This window comes from Carassius auratus, chromosome 39 (assembly GCF_003368295.1).
Source record: "Carassius auratus strain Wakin chromosome 39, ASM336829v1, whole genome shotgun sequence".
Lineage (NCBI taxonomy): Eukaryota > Metazoa > Chordata > Actinopteri > Cypriniformes > Cyprinidae > Carassius > Carassius auratus.
This window is the reverse complement of record NC_039281.1, coordinates 12,778,530-12,802,827: the sequence shown is the minus strand read 5'-3', so window position 1 is coordinate 12,802,827 and position 24,298 is coordinate 12,778,530. Positions and strand designations below refer to the sequence as shown.

The window sequence follows — 24,298 nt, the reverse complement described above, 5'->3', positions numbered from 1 at the left end:
TGTAGGTCTTTTTACGATTTAGAAAGGCATTGTGGAAGAAAGCCAAGATAAATGTTTCATACTTTAGGATTGGATTTATTCTGACATTCAGGTTCACGTTCAGACTTCAGGCATATTTTACTGAATTCAAACAAAGTTAGCCTTCAAAGAACATAATTCCACGTGTATGATGCATTAAAAGAAAATGAGGATAAATTCAGAATGCTATTAGGATTATACTCTCCATTTTCATTCAGATTTGCTTTAAAATGGAAAATAGCTTTAAAAAAACAATCTGGTGGTTTAGATAAAAAGTAACATTTTTGCAGATTAAAAATTCCACAAGCCAAACAGCATTCGTTTAACTATGTTAAATATATTAACTTAAACGCTTAGTAAAAAGAAAAAAAACGGCATTCGCAAAGTGTGCTCATACATTCTCGAATGTATTCATGTTCACAAATGCGCTAAATGACAAATACTGATGAGAATGAAATTGACTCTCCTCATTGGTCAGTGTTTATCCACAGCCAAAGGCACGTCCCACTACCGCCACTAGAGGTCGCACTAGAGGCATAGCGTTCATTTAAGCCTGAGGCCACTTCATGACACTCGATGCTGCTTTACAATATACTTTTGCATATCAAAACTCCCTAACTACAAATATATTTGTACATGGGTATATATTTCATATAGAACTTGATTCAATGCATACACACCAGTATTTAGCATCAGACAAGACTTTGGAGCATTGCTTTATGTTACATTAGTGCAAATGCAGTGGCATATATGTAAATATATTTTCTCTCAAAAAAAAACTAAACAAATCGAGAACAGAAAACACGGGCTACCGCTATTGAATACTGAGTGCGTGCTAGTGGATATGTGCTGATATGTGCCTACAGAGCATCACAGCACTATATTGAAGGGTCACATGATCACATTCAGGTTGGTTTTCCCTGGAGATTGTAGTTTTCGTAATAAAGGGTGGGGAAGAGCTGGTGTTTTGGTAGATCCAGATGTGGAAGAGGTGAAATTATTCTTTTCACCTCCGATAAGCTTTCTGGCCTCTGGATTCTGTGATGTTCTGGACGAGATGGGGACGACTGATTTTGATTTTATAGATGTCTAAATAGCATTCCGTATGTAATGTATGAATCAGTCACAGAGAGGGCCGACAGTATCCCATCAGACCCTCTGCTGTAAAACTGTCTTTTGGCCAATAGTGTGTGGAGTTGAGACTGGCTCAAGGCAGGTTTTAGTACTGGGAGGAGACACTGTCGTCTTTCAGCCCAGCCGTAAAGTCTGACGCTGAAGCGAGAGTGGTGTCGTCTTGCTGGGGAACCTGGAGAGTTGAATCTGATTCTGGATGCGTTGAAGGGTCCAGATCACCTGCTGGCTGTATTGGGGGCTCTTGTGGTGGGGCGTCCTGTGTTGGAGAGGCAGGTTGTGATGAGCCTTTTAGCTGGTTGTGACAAAGTGGGCAAGTCTCCTGCACATACAACCACTTCTTCAAGCAGCCGGCATGGAAGAGGTGACTGCAGGGGGTGATGACTGCTGACGTCATGTCCTAGATTCAAGAACAGAAGAGGTTAGTCATAAAAAAAAAAAAAAAAAAAATTATATATATATATACATAACATCATCACCATCATCATCATTAAAATGACAGTAAATGTAATTTACATGTAAAAAAAAAAAAGGTAAATAAATCCATTCACAAATCAATTTTCAATATAAGTCTATATTTATCCAATATTAATTCATACCAATAAATAATACAAATCAAATATCAGCTGTTCTAAGGTGTTATGAATATGGTTGTTAGGTGGTTGCTTACTGACCAAAGTAAAAGTAAGTCTACAATACTGTCTGCCAAACAAAAAAATATTAAATCCAATCCCTTGGAAAAGTCTTTTTTTAGCAAGCCACGCAATATTAGATATGTCCATGTATATAATACAAATGGTGTGGCACAGATTATGCGCATAAATTTAATACTTAGAGGATATGAACAATAGTGATGCACCCTAACTGAACCCACCATCAATCTACCACAGAAATACACAAGTAGACACGTGCTACAGAATGTACCTGGACATCCATCACAACACACAAACCCTCACATCCACACTCACACACACCTGGTAGCAGATGGAACAGATGTCATTGTGCTGCTGGAGTTGTTGGTGTGAAGCTGTAGGCAGGTTCTTGATCTTGTTGACAGCATCTCTGCGGAGCAGGAAACTCTGCCAGCCCAGCTGGGCCCTCAGCCACACGTTATAGTAAGAATGGATGAGTACGATGGTAGAGCCCATAACGGTCCACTCCCCGAACACAGTCTCCGACACGCCGTACGCGACCACGCACAGCGCAACCAGGAACTCCAGCAGCCTGTAGGTGCCGTTCACCCAGTAGATGACATCATCCATGTTCTCCACCGGAGCCTTGCTGAGCTCCTCCACCATGAAGAGCACGTAGATCAGCAGTGTGCCCAGCACCTGAGAGCCCAAGATTTTAAAACAGAGGGACAACAGCTCAATTTCACATTACACCAATCAGCAACTGTCACAACTCCTACACAACTGTAATAGGTTTTTTAGAGCCAGTGACTAGAGAGCAGGGTGGCAGATGGCCGATGAAATACTGATTCAAAAATACAAAAAATTATGTATGAATAATTTGTATTAATAACAGATTGGAAATATGAATATTGTTACTATAAATACAAATATAAACATAAAATATGACTATATAATTAAATATTACTGTTAATATTTTTTTGTTCACATTTTAAATATTTTTATAATTTGTATTTATTATAAATTATTGGCAACACTTTACAATGACTTTACATTTGTTAACGATGGTTTAACCACATTAGGTAACATAAACTAACAATAAAAATACATCTAAAGAATTTAATACTTTTATTTTCAACATTTACTAGTTAATTATTCAAATCAAAAGTTGTATCTGTTAATATTATTTAATGGAACCGAGCTGACAACTAACAGTGAACAGTTATATTTTTATTTACTAAAGAAAAAGTGATTTATGGTGAAGATAAATAAACCATGTGGATCCTTAAATGTAAAGTGTTACCAAATTATTATATATATATGCAGAGAGGAAATCATATAATACACTTTATGGTGTTGTGTCCTCTATTAGATCTGCAATTTGGATGGCTAATGTTACTAAAATCCATTCAAATCTCCAATATTGTTCGTCAAGATTGTAAGTAATAACATCTTGAGTACCATATTGAGTTACAATTTCTCCCATTCATTTTTTTCCCTCCGTTTCGGCTGCTTTATGCTGTATCTTACACTCACTAATGTAACCATCAGTACAGAGCTGATGCTGTGTGTTTTTGTGGGATTTCTACCTGTAGTGAGGTCAGAATGCTGGAGGAGATGATGATCAGAAGCCAGAAGTCCATGTGGAAGAACTGACAAATCATGTAGGACATGTAGGCTGGGAACACCAGCAGGAACAAGCACAGGCTAACCGCACGAAAGTGCTTCCATAGACTCCTGTTAGCAATAATGATTCAAAAATAACCAGAACACTAAATTACATTGTTCACTTATAAAATACATAAACACACGTCTTTAACAATCATGCTTATGTACTTGTCTCTGGAGGCTCCCAGCGCCAGCACTATGGGATCAGCAATTTCCAGCATAGACTGCAAGATGGAGGCCACTACGATGAAGAGGATGATGCTGAGGAGGAAGGCTCTGTGGATGACCTGTAGCTCAATCAGTCCAGTCTGAACAGCGAGGATCAGAAGAGTGATTCCCTCTGTCATGCCCCTGAGAGAGAGATTGCCATGGTCAATTATTTGATAAAAAAGTGCCATAATGAATCAAGTATGGACATCATGCCAAACTGTTCAAGACAGGTTCAAAAAGTTTTTGATTGTGGTTTTGTTTTTAAGTAATTAATACTTCTATGTAGAAAGAAGTTTTGATTACCAAAAGATTACTATTTTAAATCAACACTGTTGTTTTGAACACTGTTCTTTCTATTCCGCAAAGAATCCTGAAAAAAAGGTATCAGGGTTTCCACAAATATATCAGGGTTTTCAGTATTGATAATGACAATAATAATTATTATATCTTGAGCACCGAATAAGCATATTAGAATGATTTCTGAAGGATCATGTGACACTGAAGACTGGAGTAATGGCTGCTGAAAAATCAACTTTTTATCACAGGAATAAATTACATTTGAAAATCTATTAAAATAAAAAACTGTCGTTTTAAATTGTCATTACATTTCACAATATTTCCGTTATTTCTGTATTTACTGTATTTTTTATCAAATAAATGTGGCCTTTGTGACCATAAGAGACCCCCAAAACAAAAAATAAGATCTCAAATTATAATTATATTATTGATAATTTAGTAATAAACCACACAAAATGGCAACTGCAAGACAATAAAAGATACATTTGTACTTAATATTTTGTGTTGCATAAGAAAAAAAAAAAACTCGTAAGGGTGGGTATGTGATACCTGTGCACGGTGTTGTCATTCATGAAAGCTCTGTAGCCCTGCAGGTAGAACTTGCAAAGAGTGAGCACTCCCAAAGCAACGAACGACACTGTGAACACCAGGCCCAGCAGAGAGTACGGAGTACAACAGCACTCTGCAATACTGAGAAACATTTATAAATGAACCTGCTGTAAACCTTCATGAGAACAAAATCAATCAATCCAACATTTACTAACAGTTCATCAAATATTTTGCAGAAAAAAAAGATCAGTGACACTCTTATCCATCTATTTCTCTATTAAACTTTTTATTAAAATGCTCAGGAATGACAAGCAGGGCAGCCTGAACTTCGACTCACCTTGTGAGAAAAAGGAAGAGCAGCCTCTCTCTAGATGTTGGCTGGTCTCGTGTGCTGAGGTATGTGTAGATTTGCAGAGCAAACAGAACCAGCCAGAAACACATGAACAACACGGGCAGAACCAACTGATTCCACAGAGACATACCGAGAGCCAGCAACCCATAAACCTCCACCACCTAACAGATATAACAGAAAAGAGTTGAATTCTTTTTTCTTTGATTTAACACCCTCCAGTTTAAAAACTGCCTCTACTGTTCTAACCTGTGCAAGCTCCCGGTATGCTGTTTTGGCAAGATTAAACGGCACCAGCAGGTTGGAGGCCAAAAAGTAGATGACTTCCAGGCCTGTGAAAATCATGGCAAAGCGATTAACGAAAACGATAGTCTCCAAAGGAACCAGGCACAGTCTGGCCACCAGAGGGAGGAAGTGCGCTGAGAACAGCCAAATGCGCTTGGTCTGCATCACACAGGAGCATAAGGTACACACCACCAGCTGACCTATGCACACATAAACACAGAGATATAAAACAAAACATCTATTCATAATAGAATTAAAAATATGAGCAAAAATAAGATTACTATTAATACTAAACTGCAATATGATACTGAAGAGAAAAAGCACAAGACCTGAATCTAAGCCATGTGCTCCCTACTGTACTCACTGACATTAATGAATGCATCTGTTCTGGCTGGAGTTAATTAGGATCTACAGAATTCAGAGTAAAGGACCCAGCAGCACTCAAGAACTCAATATGCACACCAGTGAAATAGCAAGAAGTACACCAATGGGTGAATCTCACCAACAGGTGCTAGGGTTGTATTTCACCACAAAATGGAGAAAAAAAAGAAAGAGAAAGAGAGAAAGAAATATATATTATGCATAAAGAAGCCTATAAAGCATATTAAGTACATAATAATGTAAAAAATGTTTACATAATAATGTAAAAATTGATAGCCTGAATGCACTGTAAGTCGCTTTGGATAAAAGCGTCTGCTAAATGCATAAATTTAATTAAAATTAAAATTTTATATATAGAAATTAGGGTCCAATGTCAAAAGTTGGGACCAAATACTGTTATAGACAAATGTATTACTTTTTCTTTTTACATTAAAACCTTAATTTTTGACAAAAATAAACAAATTAATTAATTAATTGTCCAAAGACAAAAATTTTGGTTAATATATATTGACTTTTTCTACAACAATGAATTTTCTAAAACTTAACTTCAACAAACACAGCAATCACTATAACTAAAGACGGATAATTGAAGATGTAATATATACTCTTCTAGAGACCTTTTTAAAATATACATATTTTCTGTTATGTAAAAAAAAAAAAAAAACATTTATTAAATATATAAATAAAAGTACCATCAATAAAGCTGCCAGTATGATATGCACATCAAAACTCTGGATGACAAGCAAAAATACTATTTAAAGTTTTTTTTTTTTTTTGCCAAAATAAAGAAAAGAAATTGAAAAAATGCTGTAATTTAACAAAACTATAAACTATAACTAATGGGAGCTTGTTGTGAAGTGCTACTTTCCTAACTGATCCTAAATAAATATGATCTAGGCATGTTCTGGACAGTGAGATTTACCCCCTAAACCACATAAATGTCAAGCAAAACACAGAAAGAATAAATATACAGTAGTTGATGAGAAAGCAACTAAGTTAGAGGAAGGAACAGACTTATAAAATGCAGTGAAAGAAAAAGTGAGAGAGTAAGGGAAAGTATGACATATTATAGACAAGGGGAAGACCATATTTGTGAGAGAGAAAAAATAAAGGAAGCGAGCAGGAGAGGTTTTGACATTAAGCTGGCAAAGGATTGTACTCATAGCAAAAGTGATGAGGGGAAAATATGAAAGATGCATCACTGGCTTTTATACAGCGTGTTTGAGGGCAGGTGGCTTATGAGACGGGAACAAGGGTAAGAAATGCCTTGACATCTGACATCACATGCCGAGACATGCAAAACTACCCAATTCTTCCCAGAATGACACTACATGGGCACACGTTCAGACTGAATAAGAGCTGTAGTAAGTCAGTATGGGACTCGCACGTGACAGCAACCTGATTCAGAACGTTAAGTTTAAGTCAACTTGAAATCAGAACTGGCCCTGTTAAAGTCCCCTCCTACTAGCAGTGTAGCAAAGACAGAGATAGCAAGAATGTGCTTTTTTCATCTCTGTTTCCATACCAATACCCTGTTCCGCATCTGCAGACTTTGAAACAGGAGGAATATCAGAGAGGTTGCAATTGTATTATCAGCATTTCACTCCTGAATGATCGTGGTGACACAATATGGCCTTGCTTCATTTTTCATGAATTCAATTCTGTATTTTAGGCTTAATATTTACATCCTGTTTCACTCAGAAATTATTAATGTTAAAGAAGCAAAAGTGGTTTGTGAACAGCATTTCACATTGACTTTAAAGGCGTGATCATTAGAAGACTTACAGATGAGTGCAGTAGTGAAGCGGTTGATGGAGAGAGGCTCCAGGTACAGCGGGCCCTCATAGCCAGACTCCAGCTCACTGCGCACATAGTCCCTGAAACACAGAACAGAGACTTTATTCTAACCTCTCATAGTGTGGCATTCTCCCCGAGGATCTACTTATTGGCCGAGTCAGACAACGCTGAGCAGTGGGCCCAGTGGGCCCAAGTCCGTCAGTTTTTATCAGACTAGAATTCCTGAGAGAACAATCCCTTATATAACTCTTAGTTGAGTCCCACTGAGCACAAAAACAACTACCACTGACATTCAGAAGTATAAATTATCCTTTAACCTTATCTAAGGGGTTTTTAATAAAGGGTCCGCAACCCCTAAGGGCTCTGCAGCACTCCGGCAGGGGCTCCAGCAATCATTTTTTTATCTAAAACTCATTTTTGTGTGGGGAAAAAGATCCCAAAACTGCATAAAGTTATTATTATTTTTTTTATTTTTTTGTGGAACACAAAGGTAGAATTTTATTAAAGCAGCGTAAAAGAGGTCCATAAAAGTTGTTCACTTTTAAAGCTCTGCAGTATATTTTGGTGAAAAATTTGATTATTGAAATGACTTTGCACATAACATCATCATTTCTTCTGGGGGTGACACTGAGAGATTAACTTGTTTAGAGGACCGAATGGATCTCATATATGACACACACATACCAGAATAAACATTTACAAAGCTTGCTTAAATTATTATCTGAGCTTGGCTCTGTTCAGTGTATGGAGGCAGAGAGGGAATACAGTGAGGCAGGTAAGTTATGAGCTGGCAGTAATGGCTTTGCCACACTTGGGTGATCTTAATTTGAGCAGCCACTGCTTTTTCAACAGACACACATTAGGCTGAGAAATGTGCTAAAAGCTCTCTCTTAATCTGACACTAAACAGCCAGCTGTCAAACGCAAAGCACCACACTATAATCGCAGACCCATGAGCATGGCAGAAGAGCATTTCTTTTTTTGCGCAATATCATTTAAATGTCCAAATATAAATGCTTATAAAAATACAGTATTTAGTTATAGTATATATATATATATATATATATATATATATATATATATATATATATATATATATATATATATATATATATATATATATATATATATATATATAATTATTATTATGTATAATTATTATTATGTAAAATGTGTGTGTGTGTGTGTGTGTGTGTGTAATGTATGTATGTCTGTATGTATATACATATATACACTCAAATTAAAAATTAATCATATCATAAACTAATATTCTAATTTAATCATTTAAATAATATACTAATACTAATACTAATACTAATAATTTTTTATTTTGTGTTCCATAGGGAAAAACAACATAGAGGATAAAAAGAAAGCAAGGCAAATAAATAACAGTATAATATAATATACACTACCATTCAAAAGTTTGGTGTCTGCAAGATTTTTTTATTATTATTTTTTTTTTAAGAAATTATCATTATTCAGCAAGGATACATTAAATCAATCAGTAAAAACGTTTAAAAATATATATACATATATATATATATATATATATATATATATATATATATATATATATATATATATATATAAATGTTCTTTAGAACTCTTTATTCTGCAAAAAATCCAGGGGGGAAACAATTATCAAGGTTTCCAAAAAAAATAAAACTGTTTTCAACAAATTATAATAATAAGACAAGTTTCTTGAGCACTTAATCACCATAACTTGGGAATCTTTGAAAAACGTTTACAAATGAAAATCTGACAAACCCATCAGTCCCATTTTTTAATTAACAAAGAAAAATATATTCAACTATATTGAATCAAACAGACTAAATCAAAAAGCATGATGGGTTTTCTCTTGGTTGAATGACAGTTTTTTTACTGGCTTATCAGGGTTGTAATGGTGGGAGTCCAAAACTCTCACCTTGAGATCTGGTGACCAGCAAACAGCAGCAGAGCCGTGAGCACATACAGGTAGAGCTGCACCAGGTGCTGTCGGGGCAGAGTGAGCAAAACCAGACTCAGAATGTAGCCTGAAAGAGAGAGGGATAAAGAATGGGACTGCTGTTAGGCCGCTATGCGAGGATGCTGTCAAGCACACAGAAGGGCTTCTGAGGGCACATCTCTCTCAATATCTCTCAGACCAGCAGAGAGAGTCCATTCACTCAGACTGTCAAAGGAAGTCCCAAAGCCAGAGCACACGGACTGAATTTGGATATTCAGTTCATTGATAGTCACACCTGCATGAAGAGTCTTTGGGTATGTTAGAACAGAATACAAGCATACTGTTCAGAGTGCAGAATATACCATATAGTACCAACCATATAGTAAATAGCATACTAAACAGCATTCAGTATGGACATATAAATAGTAGTACTACATTGCACATTTACTTTGCATTTTATTTTAGCTCAGCTAACAGTCTCTAAAATAAATATGGTTAATCTGAATTTTATCATTTGGTAGTCTGATGTGCATAATGAGTCAGATCATGTGAAAAAAAATCATGTTAGATATTGCTCTAAGTTCACTGAAAACCGAAATCAAGCTGATTGTGAAATTTACTAGCATACGTAGCCTATATCATTGATGTATAAGATAAATAATGCTGACATTAAGGCCAGCACCATTTCAAATGTGACTTTTACACAACAGTAACCTACATTGTAAATCTGAAATTGACAACTAGTCTATTTTTGGTCTGCTATTAGAAAAATCCCTGTCTCTTTGGAGCAACACTACTGTGTTGGTGTATGAATCGGTGTTTCTGAACAAATCAATTGAGTGAATGATTAGATGACTCACTAATACACACAGTTACATGTTTCATTGTTAAATGAATTGGTTTTTTTTTTAAGTAAACAGGTGAGTCAATAATTCATTCACATCAAAAAGTCACTACCTACTTAGCATAAAGATAAAGTAACCTGCAGAAATGGTCACAGAGTATGCTCAACATAATGCACTAACACACAGACTGACGGGAGTTCACTGACGGTCTTTTCTGAAAAGCACAAACCGAAACAAGTGGAGTGATACAGCGCTGTTGGACTGGCACTCTTCGAGCGCTGATTGGCCAATCATATTAGAGGACTGGAACTAACTGTTGTTTATTGTACTGTATATTTTTGTCGCTGGATTAGATCATCCAGTTACTTTAGGCATACAGAAAAAGTGCGGTATAAACAGGTTGGATGCTGTTTTGAACCTTTGTTGTGGTCATCATTGAGAAAACACAAAAGTGGAGGATATAGAACGTCAAAGTAAGCTGACGACAAACACAAATTCAAAATGAGATTTAGATTATTGGAATGTTTGCATAAGACATTTATCTAATAAAATGGCTGCAACATTTCCTGAAAGAAAGGTGCTTTCAAATGTAAATGCATTCAGTATTAAACGTCATAATGAACAAGGGTATTGTAGTACATGATTCAGCCTTCAGTCTGACATTCACTGGCTCACGCTGACGTTTGTGTGTTCAAAAGAGTGTGAGTAGACAGGATGAAGTGGGAGATTAAGGCTTTTGCCATGCACAGATTAAGTTCTTGTTACTCCACTGCCAAACCCTCTTGATCCCTCCTGTTACGTAACGGTTTATCTGACGTTCAACACTCATCCTCTCACTTGCTCCTCCAGTTCACTTCTGCCGTTCAAAAATAAAAAAAACATGGGCCATTCTCCAATGTCTAAAACACAGCGGAAAAACAACGCAATGGAAATATTCTACTTGTACTAAAGACACAAAATTTATCTCAGTATTGATTAATGTGAAGCACGCTGGTACACTAGCTTGAACCAATGCAATTACCTGGGAATAAAGTTAGCTCTGAAACATGAGGAAGCTCTCATCCGATTGAAAAGCAGAGGACTTTGCCATGTTTGTGGATGGATAAAATGTTGAAAGAGGGCTCATATTATCCATAGGCAGTAAAGATGGAAAGTGACATCTTGCTGACAGTAGATGTTCTCCTTTTCTCTATTGTATCTCCGCTGTAGTACCTTCAGCCAAACCAAACTCACTGTAATTTATCTGCTCCTATATGTATCATTAAAAAAGATTGGATGGACAATGCTCAGTTTCCTCAATATAATGATAGGGCTAAAGCCCAGAGTATATAGATATGGATTGTTTGAAAAAGCAGAGTTGTTCTGCAGAAATGTCAGCTCCTAGTGTTAGGGAAGGCCATCTGTATTAGTTCTTGGAGACTTGCAGTGTCATATTTTCAAACTGAATTGTTGTACAGACAGCACATATCTATTCTTTCCGCTTCAGTATAGTGCAAAATCCACAGGAGCTTCACAGGGCAAGGTGGTATTTCTTAACACTACTACAAACCCAGCAAGCCTGAGATTAAAAGAAGTACACCAAAATTTCTCCTGAAAGCAGCACTTTTCACCTGTGGGAGCTACGGTACTGTACTTTGACTCCATCCGCCATTCAGCAGGGGGTCCGGAGGGTACCTTAGCACCACCAACACTGGACAAGTTGCACCTGCAAAACAAAGCTGCAGCCAAGAACAGGATCTGCTGAATCTCTATTAAATTGTTTTGTTTTTAGTGTAGTTCTTCTACTGTGCTCTAGGGTGTTCTCCATTTTGGGAATAAAACATAGATGGGCAGTAGAGTAATTTATACCTGTTTTATTAAGGGAAAGCATGGCTTCCTCTCACATAACCTCACTGCTTAATTGAGTTTGGATTGAGAAACAAATGTTTCCAGCTCAATCAAGTGTTCTAGGTTGTTTTGAACTATGTAACTTTGCACTTACTTTGTATATAGTTTAAGGCGAGCAGAGCTGAATCGAATGCTAGTTGTGTGTTTGTTCTATAGAAGAACTCTTGTTTTCCGTCTCTCCTTCTTTCTTTTGAACTGTGTATTACTTATTGTTGGACTAATGAATAACTTGACCGAAACTCTTTGCTCATCGTGCTGAGATAATTTAAGATCAGAGTTGCAACACACGCTATGTCTAGGGCTGCAATAAATTATTATTTTGATAATCGATTGATCTAACAATTATTAGAACGATTAATCAGCTAATCATCAATTATTTCACTGATTAATCAGTAGTTAAAATGTTGACATATAAAGGTAATAATTTCAGCCTTTGAAAATCATATTATGTAAGTCCAATTATTATATGATTAATTTATACAAATAAATATATATGGCACAAAAATGAGATGACAGAGAAACTCTCGTTCACCATTTATTTAGCTATATGAAAAAGTTACTGAATGACGTCATTCTGCCTAACATCTCCTTTTAAGTCATATGAACAAGAAACAAAATAAAGGTAAGTGATGAGACATTTTATTTTTGGTTACACTACTTTATACACAACATAATCTCTCTAAAAATAACTCACCGAGTTATGATAATCAAAATACTCCTGAGCTAGATCAAGCTTTGATCTCTGCAAACCAAACTATCACTTTAAGAATAAAATATATGATTTTCCCCACTAATAAAATGATTTTCTCATAAGCTAGCTACACACTGGAGAGCTGATTTATAACAGATAAAGTTGTAATTCTAACAGAAAGTTTAGAAAAAAGTTTAATGTTTAAAACTGCAAAGCTGCTTGTATTAAGGCTATCTATTAAGTCAGCTTCAGGAGTGGCTGCATTTGTTCTGAAGCGTATCTTCTTCTCTTGAATTGCAAAGGGCTGAATTACAGTCTTGCGCTATAGCTCCACATTGGTCAAACCGCATTATTGCAGACTCTACTTACAAGAGGTCATATGAGATCAAACGACTACTCGTCAACAAAAATATTTGTAGACAATTTTTATTGTCGACGTTGTTGATAATGTTGACTAATCTTTTCAGCCCAAGCTATGTTTTAAGGAAACTTGGAGTGCTGATAATTTGGAATATTTTTTCTATCGGACAATTGGATTATTTTTTTTGCCTTCTTCAGGACAGTTTGGACACTGTGTGATTCAGTGGTAAAAAAAAAAAATTAATAAAAAAAAAAAAACATTTCTATATATATATATATATATATATATATATATATATATATATATATATATATATATATATATATATATATATATATATGTATATATAATAACATTGTTCAGTTTCTTGCAGAGACCATTTTGTGAATTTACACATCAATGTATTATCACAAGCTGCAAGGTTCTATTTGGTTTTGTATGATTTTTTTTTTTCATGATTCCCATCCACTTCCACTATATGACTGACAGACTGCAACGGTTTGTGTTTAAAATGGTGTTCTACTAAAGAAACAACATCACCTACATCTTGGATGCCCTGGGGGTAATCAGATTAAATTTTTATATTTGGGTGAACTATCCCTTTAATACTCTGAAAAAGTTATGCATTTGCTATAATAGATACAGGCAGCACATTTTCACTGATTTCACTAATGTCTTAGTTGGAACAAATTAAGCAAATGGACAGAGATAAAGTACACTGGGTAAAGTCAATAGGGAATATGAAATAGGAAAAAAGATAAATGCAACTTTATCTCCAACTCCAACCTAACCATACCAATTATCCTGGGAATATTTTTTTTTTTATTAAAGTGGTATTGTAAAAGATTTTAACAAAGCACAGTTCCAGCTATCTAATTCACTGGAACCAAATTTTTCCTTTTATGCATAACAATGGAAACTCTTCCACTTACTTTTATCTAGCTATGCCTACTGTTAGTTCAGAAGATCATCAGCATTCTTTGAACCACACAAAAGGTTGATTCACGCTCCTTCATTCAAAGAAATTGGAGGAGTTAATGTTTAGTTGGCCCACAGTGTGCACTCAATCTTGGCAGAAAAAAAATATGACCATAGATTAAGTGCCCATAAGGAAAAGAGTGTACAAGGTTTCACTGGAGAAACACCAGTTCATTGAGTCCCAAGTTCAAGAGCTTTTGGAGAAATTAATTATCCCATCTCAACATGGGCATCACCAGAGGTTGTTGTACCAAAGACAAATGGAAGTTCTAGGTTTTGTGTTGATTATCGGGGTCTTAATGATAAGACACATCTAGATGATTACCCAATGCCACAAATTCAGCTTATTTTGGAGTTTTTACAAGGTGCCACTATTTTTAGCACCCTTGATTATAAAAGTGGTTACATGCAGTAATTGAGTATTGAGAAGACAGCCTTCATTACCTCCTCAGGGATATATACAATTCGTTGTCTCTCTTTTGGACTGAAAAACACCACAGCAACATTCCAAAGACTCGTGAAACACATGTTGATGGAAGCAAAGTCCCTTAAGGCAAGTCATTACACTAGACAGCCATTATTAGAATGCCTCATAGCCACGCGAGTGAAGTACCTTTATATTTTAATGGGAAAACATCAAATTCTCCAAAACTGTTTGCTAAGCTTATGAAATAAATTTCATATATGAAATCACAAATGAAATCTGAAAACAACTGTCTCATAAATTCTGTATATTTTGCTCAAATAGCATTGTAAAAGCTTATTTTTCAGGCTAGATGAGCCAGTTCATATGCACAGCCCTAAGCAGAGGTCTCCAGAATGCTGACTGTTTCTATAGCAACAGGGGCTTCTAATGGCAACTACAGTGACATGATGACTTATACCAATTATGGATTGGCTCTTTTCTCTTTTATTCAGAAGGCGGGCTTCCTTCCATAGAGCGCCATATTGAGTATTGCATTTATTCCCATTTAAAACTATATGAGTGACACATCTTGGTTATTCTATAGTATTTGAGGGAAGTGAAAGGAAAGTGCTGCATGGTCTATATTGATGACGTTGTCTATTCTAGTAACATCATTGAACATTCCCAGCACATTCAGCAGGTAATTTGCACGTCTTCATAAAGCAGATCTCACCCTAAATCTTAAAAAGTGTAACTTCATCCAGTGCTCACTTGCATTTCTCTGACATATTGTGACCCCTGAGAGAGTGAAAACTGATCCCGCCAAAGTCTCCGCTGTCAAATGTTTTCCTGTACCTCTAAAGGTCAAGGATGTAAAATGGTTTCTATGACTGGTTTCATCATTTTAACCTATGTTTCTCTGAAAGAGTAGCTCCATTACATGCACTGAAACAAAGTAATGCCAAGTGGGAATGGACTAAGCAATGCCAGCAAGTTTTTAAAGACATTAAAAAGGACAATTCAACGTTGTTTATGATGTTTTATCAAGGGGTGTCCATACTACCCCAGACATCCTACTCATCAGTACAGCCACTGAATCTACATCTCTACCATTCAATTTACTGCTTAATCTCTCACAAATAGCCATAGAACATAATAATGACACAGAAATCCAATAGTTAGCAACCAAAGTCAGAAGCAACCTACAGAAGATCTGACGAGAGTTCATTATGTGATAGAGAATGGATTTCTTTTTTGGAGTAAAAGCATCCCTCATCGCAAGAGGAAATTCTCACGAGATAAGGAACCTCATCTTATCTTATTTCTGAAAGAGTTCACCTCTCACCTTTTCAACTTTTTATGCAAACAATAGGGTGTAAATCAGAAGCTTACTATGGCATATCATCCTCAAATGAAGCTGACAGAGAAAGTCAACAGGAACTTAAAGCCACGATTGGTTCTTATGTAGGAGAAAAACACAAGCAATGAAATGGATAGCTGTCGGAATTCCAATTTGCTATAAACTCAGCATGGCACAAGAGAGTACAGTATTTTCACCTGCAGAGATAGCTCTTGGCCTATAATCAGAAAGGACCTTTGTAGTGAGCACTTCAAAAACCTCGCGATCCAGAAAATCCTGCTTATCCTACTTTGGCTCATCAAGAACAGCTCATTAGCATGATAAAGGAAAATGTGAAATGAGCCCAAGTAAAACAAGATAAGTACTACAACCAATGACACAGATCATGTGAATGTCAAGTTGGAGACGCAGTTTGGGTTTGTACCCATCCCTTGTCTAAAGCACATGATGGCTTCATAGCTAAAATATCACCTAAATGGAAAGGTCCAACTGTAATTAAAAACAAATTAGGTCCGCTAAATTACAGAATTTCTTTTATGGTTGATCCTGTCTCCATAGACTCTTACCATGTACAGAATCTTAAAATTTGTCACGATTTGGACACGTTTTTCATCAAGGGAAGGGATATGTAACTGACCATACTACGGTTACAATGTTTTGTGTAGTTCCTGTACTATAGGCTATAGGCTGTTCTCCATTTGGGGATAAAGCGTATATAGGCAGTAGAGTAATATAGACCTGTTTGATTAAAGAAAAGCATGGTTTTCTCACACATAACCTTACTCCTTAAAGGTGCCATCTGTAATATTTGGCAAAAAAAATTAAGTCATACTCCACATTCCATAACAGATGGGGGCAGTATGCCTCAATAAAGTGAACTGGTCTACTCTAGAGTAACAAACGAGAAACGGCATAGTCTCTATGCTCCGCCCCTACTTTCACAACAACACTACAGCCATAGCCGAAGCCTAACTGTGCGTTCAGACCGCCGGCGTCTAGAGCGTCAAAAATCGCTCTTGACGCTCTGCTCACGACGCTGCAGAAAGATTTGTTAGCGGTCAGACGCTCTAACGTAGATCGAATGCTTATTTTGTATTTAAAGCGGCCGCAAAGCAAACAAGCTTGTTGATCTTGTGCAGACTAACCACAGGGAGTTATAAGTTAACCTCATTAAATATTGTTGTGGACAAAATATTAGGATCCTTTACTTAAAATGAACAATCTCAGACACCTTGGTCCACGTATCACTTTTAATTTATTTTTTATGTCCCTGTACGCAAACAGGGACACATCATAGATTAATACAAACGCTAAACAGCAATAATCAACCTGTCCTTTATTCTGCTTGGGAAATAATGTGCCAACTCTCAAGCATTCACAGTGATACACACGCAATTGACTCTTTTCACATGATTTCACGCCACACATACATTTTTTCACGCACAGAAAAACCAAGAAGCAAAGAGGACACGGAGACCAACAGACTAGACAGAGCAGGTTAGTTATGATATAATAAAATATGTAACGTTAAGTTATAGCTAGCTAATTATCAAACGCAGCTACGGTTAGCCATCGCTAACATGAGCACGTTTATCGAACAGCCTTCGATACATTTCTATGTTATAACTTCCCGAAAACAAATACACAAACATATAAAACAAACTTCTAGCGAAATACTAACAGCATCTTACTTACCAAATCAAAAAGAAATGTTGCAAGTTCGGAGTCGAACCTCATTTCTTTCGGGTGAATCAGTTGTCTCCAGCGATTAAAAGCAGTGTAGATGTTAATTTGATTTGTGATTCAGAGCGCGGTTGTTTCCCTGTAGCGGGTGGCGCTCTCTTCCCTGAACTGAAATGCTCAATGAATTTTCAATGAAAGTACTGGGCTGTACTTCCCACATGATTGACATTAGGTTCAGGCACGCCCACAAGCCGTGCAAGTTATTTGTGTATTGCAGGTTGGCTGGTGGTTATGTTGCCCGCATACCGCCTCCCATGGCCGAAACTGGTATTACGACACCTGCCGGGCCGGGTCTAGTAATGCTAATGCTAATTAAGGTTGATATCTCTGCAGCACTATAACTTGACATTTTTTTAATGACATCATCGCCCTTATTTCTTCTCATTCTTTTGATGCGTGTAGGTCATGTTATGGATATTTTTACCTAAATCTTTGCATATGGCACCTTTAATGGAGTTCGGCTTGAGAAACAAATGCTTCCAGCTCAACATGTAAGTGTTCTAGCTTGTTTTGAGCTTTGCACTTAGCATACTATGCATTTTGTAACTTCATACTTACTTTGTATATAGTTTAAGTAGCTGTAAAATAATGGGCTGTTGTTATATGCTAATGCTAGTTGTGTGTTTGTTTTGTAGAATAACTTTTTTTTTCTGTCGCTCCTTTTTTCTTTTGTACTGTGAATTACTCATTGTTGGACTAATGAATAACTTGATCAAAACACTTTGCTCATCGTGCTGAGATCATTCAAGATCATAGAGTTGCAACACACGCTATGTTTTAAGGAAACTTGGATTGCTGATCCTTTGGAATACTTTTTCTATTGGACTATTGGATTCTTTTGCCTTCTGCCATCATTGGGGTCTTCAATGTTCGTGTTCAGTGCCTTCTGCGGCTGAGAGACTTGTATTTATTCAAACGGATACGTTTTCTTTTACAAAGATTAATGACACACACAACAGTGATTTTCTTTTTGCACTCAAAGGACTTTATTGATTATTTGTCATGCATATACAAAAATGATTTGTGGTTTGCTTTATTTTTATATAAACACTTTAAAAAAGCATACTGTTTTCTGTGTGGTTTTCAGTTAAGGGCCCTCCCTTAAATTATATTTTGTGATTTAGCCCTATTGTGCATTCTCATGGTAAATATATAAACATATAAACATCTATTTCTGTTAATACAGAAACAGAATACACGCTCATCATATAAGAGGTCTTTTTAAGTCACTGAATGTATGAATTGCATTTTGATTGAATTATTAGATAGAATAAACAATGAGCATCATGTCATTGTTCCAAATTTCAATGTGAATTCATTCAAAACAGTTACTTTTTATTCTGTAAACTAGCTGTACAGTGTACAGATTCATTATTTTGCACTTTCAGTTTGCTGGGTTTTGTTTTCTGTTCTAGAGTCATTACCAGAAGTTGCCATTCTTATTGTAAAAACCCATCCACATGTAACCTCAAAAGCCTCCTCTCCAGGGTAAATATCAGCCACATGAGCAAAGTGCATGACCACACACACATACGAGACAAATCAGAGTCATCAGGGTTCGTTCCTTTGGGTACTACACAAATATCTGCTCCAAAAGCCAGTTTTCCTGGAGTCTGTGGCTTTAATTAAAGTTTATAAACCATTAAAACATGGGGTTATGTGGGTGAAGTTGTACTAAAGTCTCTTATAAACAAGACCAAATGAAACCAAAGAAAAAAACACACTCCAGAAGTCCGAAGGCCTTTCAGAAAAAAAAAACCTTAAACAATTGAGAAAGGGAGAAAATAAAAGTCATTCTCAAACATCAACACGGCATGATCCCTGTGAATAACTCATGAGATGTGTGTTTTGGGATGTGCGCAGTAGATGAATGGGAGCTGATGCTACGCTCCACTGAGTCTTTGTAAAACTCAGGACAGGGGCCTGAGAGAGACCATTGACCTGAATCAGTCGCCTGTCAGCAGGGTAAATAAACAGTGAGAAATAGGTCTGAATAGATTGTATTTATTTATTTTCATGTGATTTTTCTTTTGCATATGAGATTTTTTTATGCCAACTCATTTCAGTTTTTTCCATTCTCCACTCAATCACTCTCTGCCTGTGCCACCATTACTCAAATGAGTGACAATCTGGAGTAATGTGTTGAACCACCACCAATAACAATTGCAAAGAATTCAGAGACTTCTTTCCTGCCCTGAACTATAACAAACCACATTTTATGACACATTTTATGCTTTTCTGTAGTAGAGCATGGCATTTACAATGCTAAAGTCATGAGTTCAACATCCACAGAAAGCAAGAACTGAACAAATACATGTTTTAGAACAGCAGCATTGTAATGGTTTAGCCAACCAGATACAATGAGAAAATTCATCTTTTTTTTTTTTTCAAGGTTGTGATTTTGTATGAATGTGTACAAAGTGATCCATATGGATTAATATTTTTATAAAGTAAACATAAAGGTTCACCCTCTAGACCTAAAATTCAATGGTGTGTAAGTAGATTGTACAAAAACATATTAATAAGATTGTCCAAAATTCTAATTAATTAGCCACTAATTCAACAAAATATAAAATGCCAGAAGAGTTTTGATTTAGCTTTGCTGGGATTTAACTAGCAAGAAGGAAAAACTGTAAACTTATCTGCTGATGAAAGCCATTCATTCCCTCACAAAAAGTACCATAGTGGAGATGGTCATACCATGGTACTATGATGGCCATTTTAATGACACCAAATGACCACTTATTAATTTACCATTGAATAACCCAAATATTGTCATGTAAAAATGTGTCACTCACCCACATAGTGAAGGTAGAGGGCCAGGTACTTGTACTGGAAGAGTGGGTTGTTGTTGAGGCTGCTTCTCTGGATCTTCTGGAAGAAGGAGCTGACATCCCAGCGGTACAGCACCTCTAGTAACATGATACTGGGGACCCGCAGGCCCACATTCAGCACCGCCTCCACCCTCTCCTTCACAGCCATCACTCCTGACTACCGCCAACCACACGCAATTCAATGGCACTATCACACACCAGCACTGCACTGATACGAGATAGAGAGACACAAACAGAGATAGAGAGAGAGGTTCATGACAGTCTGTCAGTTAAAAAAAAGGTGTTGTCTGAAGACAAGCTCTATAATCACAAGAGAAGCCCTTAAATCAAGACCAAAAAAAACTGATTCAGATAATTGTTTCTCGACTATACAGCAGAAAATACAAAAAGTTTGTATGTAGAGTGTAATTAGGCAGACTAAATATAAAATTCAGCAGCATTGTGCACTGAAGTTTAATGGACAGATTCAAAAACAAGTATTACATATTACAGGTTTTACATAACCTGTTTGTTTCATTAGGGCTGCTTGTTTTTAACACTCACACAAAACACAGCACAGACAGAGCATAAAACAGTCTAATGTATACTATAAACCAGCAAATAATGCAAATAACTTGTTATTAGTTTCCACAAAACTATAAGCAGCAGCCTTATAAACAAACAGTTACATAATGCTAAATGCAATTCATCTGTTTTGCACTCAGTGTGCTAAGTATACACACTTCTGAGGGAGTCAGTTATGTCAATTCATGTCCAAGTCAATCTTTGTAAATTCGTTTGTAAAGTAACTTCTGTGGGACATTTTTTCAGACCCAATAGTGGCCTGTGTTTGCGCAAAATTTGTCAGTTAAAACGTCTAAATCTAGGCCTATCCGGGCACTATTTTTGTGAAACACTTGTAATATAAAGTGTTAAATGTGCAAAAGTAATAAGTAGGCTACAGTACAATATGTTTATATTTTTAGTTTTAGTTTACACTAACTTTTGTGATTAATTAAACATTTCAAATCCCTTAAAACGTCAAATTTTCTGTAAAAAATAAAGTATTTTATTTTCCCAACTTGTTTGGATTTCCCTTGGGGGCGGGGTTCAAGCTTTATATAAAATATATATATATATATAGGCTAAAAAAGAGGTAGCTCAGCACCTCGACCCTAAACCCCGACGTTTCGCCCCCTGATAATGTATTTTCTAATGTTAGATCCAACGGGAACTGTCGAAATGATCTACAGTAAACCCGAGCTCATTGAAAATTCATTGTGCGTGGCTGATCGCACTGTTGCAGTACTAAATAAGCGCGTCTACACAAATAAATTCATTTTCCGTCCTACTGAAGTGAATAAAAACAACAGCGAATGTTGCATTATTGTTGTCTGTAACGTTACATTGACGCGATGCTGCTTTAACACGTTATGATATCCAGTTGTAAACGTCTTTATTAACAGAAACCCTGCACGGAAATATAATCAAGAATCTCATCGCACGTTATATATACTAACATTTGGATACAGCCCGCGGATATCTCTCTCTCTCTCTCTCTAGAGATGCTGCTATGAACTGTGGTGACCTCGGATAAGGCATGCCCGGATCCCCCGCTCAGTAAGCCGCAATTTAACGGAGACCAAATAAACATTCAACTTACACGATTATGACTCTCGCAAGTGCTCGCGACTACGATGTCCGACCTTTATTCTTCTGTCGGATGTCAACCATGTTGACGGAGGAATGAATGGAGTGGTTGGCGGTCTCAGGGAAATGGCATTCCTACCGACGCGGCACCGGGACTCGTATCACATCATCCCGCAGCCATTACAGACTGCCACAGTGATCGGTACTGAGCATGTGCGCCGCGGAGAGCGGATTAGCGAGAGCCGTGGCATCTTGAGGGCACAGCACACGTTGAAACTGAAAGAAAGAGAGGAAGAGAGGGGGTCGAGAGGTGGAATGATAAGGAGTTAGAGCAGACGACTCAGCATTCACAATGACAACTGTGCTATAAAGATTAAGACCGCTATAATTAACCAGATCACTGGCTGTGAATAATAATAATAATAATAATAATAATAAATGTATAATCGACTTGATAATTAGGCTATCTATCTGTAATACTGCCGCTGCACATCTCTCTCTTTCTCCCTCTCGTCTTCTGGAGTTGAGAGAAGTCATACACTACAGTGCTTAACAACCACCACATAATTTGCCACAGCTGCCCTATACTATATATATATTTCTGTAATTTTTAATCAACCAGTATGTGTAAGCTCTTTAGTCACAGTAGATAGCTAGTGTTTCTAATGATAAATTAATGCTGTTAATAAAAATAATAACAATAATATTAATAATGATGTGGTTAAAAACTGATTACCTCAATCATGCTTTATGGGGAATTATCATCTCCAAACCCCTAGAAATTTCTCCTCTTGTGATGAAGCCACAGCTGACTCAGCTATTCACTCATGTTGACTTGAACTTCCCTCCTGTGTAAACATTAAGCATCATTTACAGAGTATTATGTAGCATTCAGGGAATATACAGTAAATACCCATTCAGTAATAAAATACAATAGGTCACATGTTAAACCACAACAGTGTTAAGTGAAAACTCATTTGCAAAAGTACTGCTAGATACTGCTGACTAAAAGAGAAACAGAGAGATCACTGTAGACATTTCAGACCTACTAGCCATTTCCATAAAATGACCATACACAACTTTTAGTGAACAGTCTGTTTATTATAAAACAGAATGTGAAAGAATACATTTAATTACGTATTTTATTAACATAGTGTGTCTGCTACATACAGGCTGTAAATCATTTAATTATAAGCACGTGGAGGTTTCCGTGAACCTACAACAGCACATGTCCCAGAGGGAGTGAGCCAATATTCTCTTTTAGTCTCTATACTTCATAAGTGGGTCAGCAATCTGTACCCTGTTCACTGTCTCCCATAAAGATGTTGAGGAAATGCTTCTCAGATCAAAGTTTTTATGTCACACTTGCCCCCGAAAAAAACTCTTAACTCTGATAAGGAGGGACAGTGGCCTTTTCAATACATTCTATATGTCTCAAACTTATAAACCTCCCTGGATGAACAAGTCAACTATTTAGCCAGAAATATACTTAAGAATACACTTAACCCGGGAAATACACACACACACACACACACACACACACACATATATATATATATATATATATATATATATATATATATATACATATATACTCTGTGTATTTATACAAACCATATTCCAAAAAAGTTGGAACACTCTACAAATTGTGAGTATAAAAGGAATGGGATAATTTACAAATCTCATAAACTTATAATTTATTCACAACAAAATATAGATAACATGTTGAATGACATTTTGAAATGTCATGCCAAATATTGGCTCATTTTGGATTTCATGAGAGCTACACATTCCAAAAAAGTTGGGATAGGTAGCAATAATACGCCGGAAAAGTTGGAGGATCAATTTGCAACTTATTAGGTCAATTGGCAACATGATTGGGTATAAAAAGAGCCTCTCAGAGTGGAAGTGTCTCTCAGAAGTCAAGATGGGCAGAGGATCACCAATTCCCCCAATGCTACGGCGAAAAATAGTGGAGCAACATCAGAAAGAAGTTTCCCAGAGACAAATTGCAAAGAGTTTCAAGTTATCATCATCTACAGTGCATAATATCATCCAAAGATTCAGAGAATCTGGAACAATCTCGTAAGGATCAAGGCCAGAAAACCATACTGGATGCACATGATCTTCTGGGCACTAAGACGGCACCATTGCTGGCTAAAACTCTATAGGTCAATAAAGAAGCCATATCTAAACATGATCCAGAAGCACAGGAGTTTTTTCTGGGCCAAGGCTCAATTGATATGGACTGGCAATATGGCAAAGTGGAAAACTGTTCTGTGGTCAGACGAATCAAACTTTGA

General features: G+C 36.6%; 2 protein-coding genes and 1 long non-coding RNA gene across 3 annotated transcripts in view; 1 reads left to right on the top strand and 2 right to left on the bottom strand.

The window, feature by feature from the left end:
* Nucleotides 1-59: 59 nt before the first annotated feature.
* On the bottom strand, nt 60-22,234 carry LOC113057979 (RING finger protein 145-like). The gene is made up of 11 exons (XM_026225639.1): nt 22,009-22,234; nt 20,331-20,574; nt 9,241-9,349; nt 7,306-7,397; nt 5,104-5,339; nt 4,843-5,018; nt 4,506-4,646; nt 3,618-3,800; nt 3,371-3,518; nt 2,124-2,480; nt 60-1,549 (listed from the first exon to the last, which is right to left on the bottom strand). The coding sequence occupies exons 2-11, from the start codon at nt 20,512-20,514 to the stop codon at nt 1,238-1,240; spliced, it is 1,938 nt and encodes a 645-aa protein (XP_026081424.1). The 5' UTR covers nt 20,515-20,574; nt 22,009-22,234; the 3' UTR covers nt 60-1,237.
* LOC113057981 (interleukin-12 subunit beta-like) overlaps nt 22,142-24,298 on the bottom strand; it is a 7,691-nt gene continuing 5,534 nt past the window's right edge. The window contains exons 8-9 of the mRNA XM_026225641.1: nt 22,732-22,843; nt 22,142-22,271 (exon numbers count right to left, since the gene is read on the bottom strand). Coding sequence (XP_026081426.1) covers nt 22,813-22,843 — 31 coding nt within the window. The 3' untranslated portion in view covers nt 22,142-22,271; nt 22,732-22,812. The remainder of the gene's footprint in view (nt 22,272-22,731; nt 22,844-24,298) is intronic.
* The window catches only part of LOC113057982 (uncharacterized), a 13,850-nt gene continuing 13,431 nt past the window's right edge, over nt 23,880-24,298 (top strand). The window contains exon 1 of the long non-coding RNA XR_003277905.1: nt 23,880-24,080. This is a non-coding gene — a long non-coding RNA (uncharacterized LOC113057982). The remainder of the gene's footprint in view (nt 24,081-24,298) is intronic.

Excerpts from the sequence above, each read along its gene's own strand:
- LOC113057979 (XM_026225639.1), bottom strand. The coding sequence starts at position 20,514 with ATGGCTGTGAAGGAGAGGGTGGAGGCGGTGCTGAATGTGGGCCTGCGG. Across the intron at positions 9,350-20,330 it reads CCTCTACCTTCACTATGTGG|GCTACATTCTGAGTCTGGTT; the intron begins GTGAGTGACACA and ends TCTCTCTTTCAG. Across the intron at positions 5,340-7,305 it reads CTTCACTACTGCACTCATCT|GTCAGCTGGTGGTGTGTACC; the intron begins GTAAGTCTTCTA and ends ATGTGTGCATAG.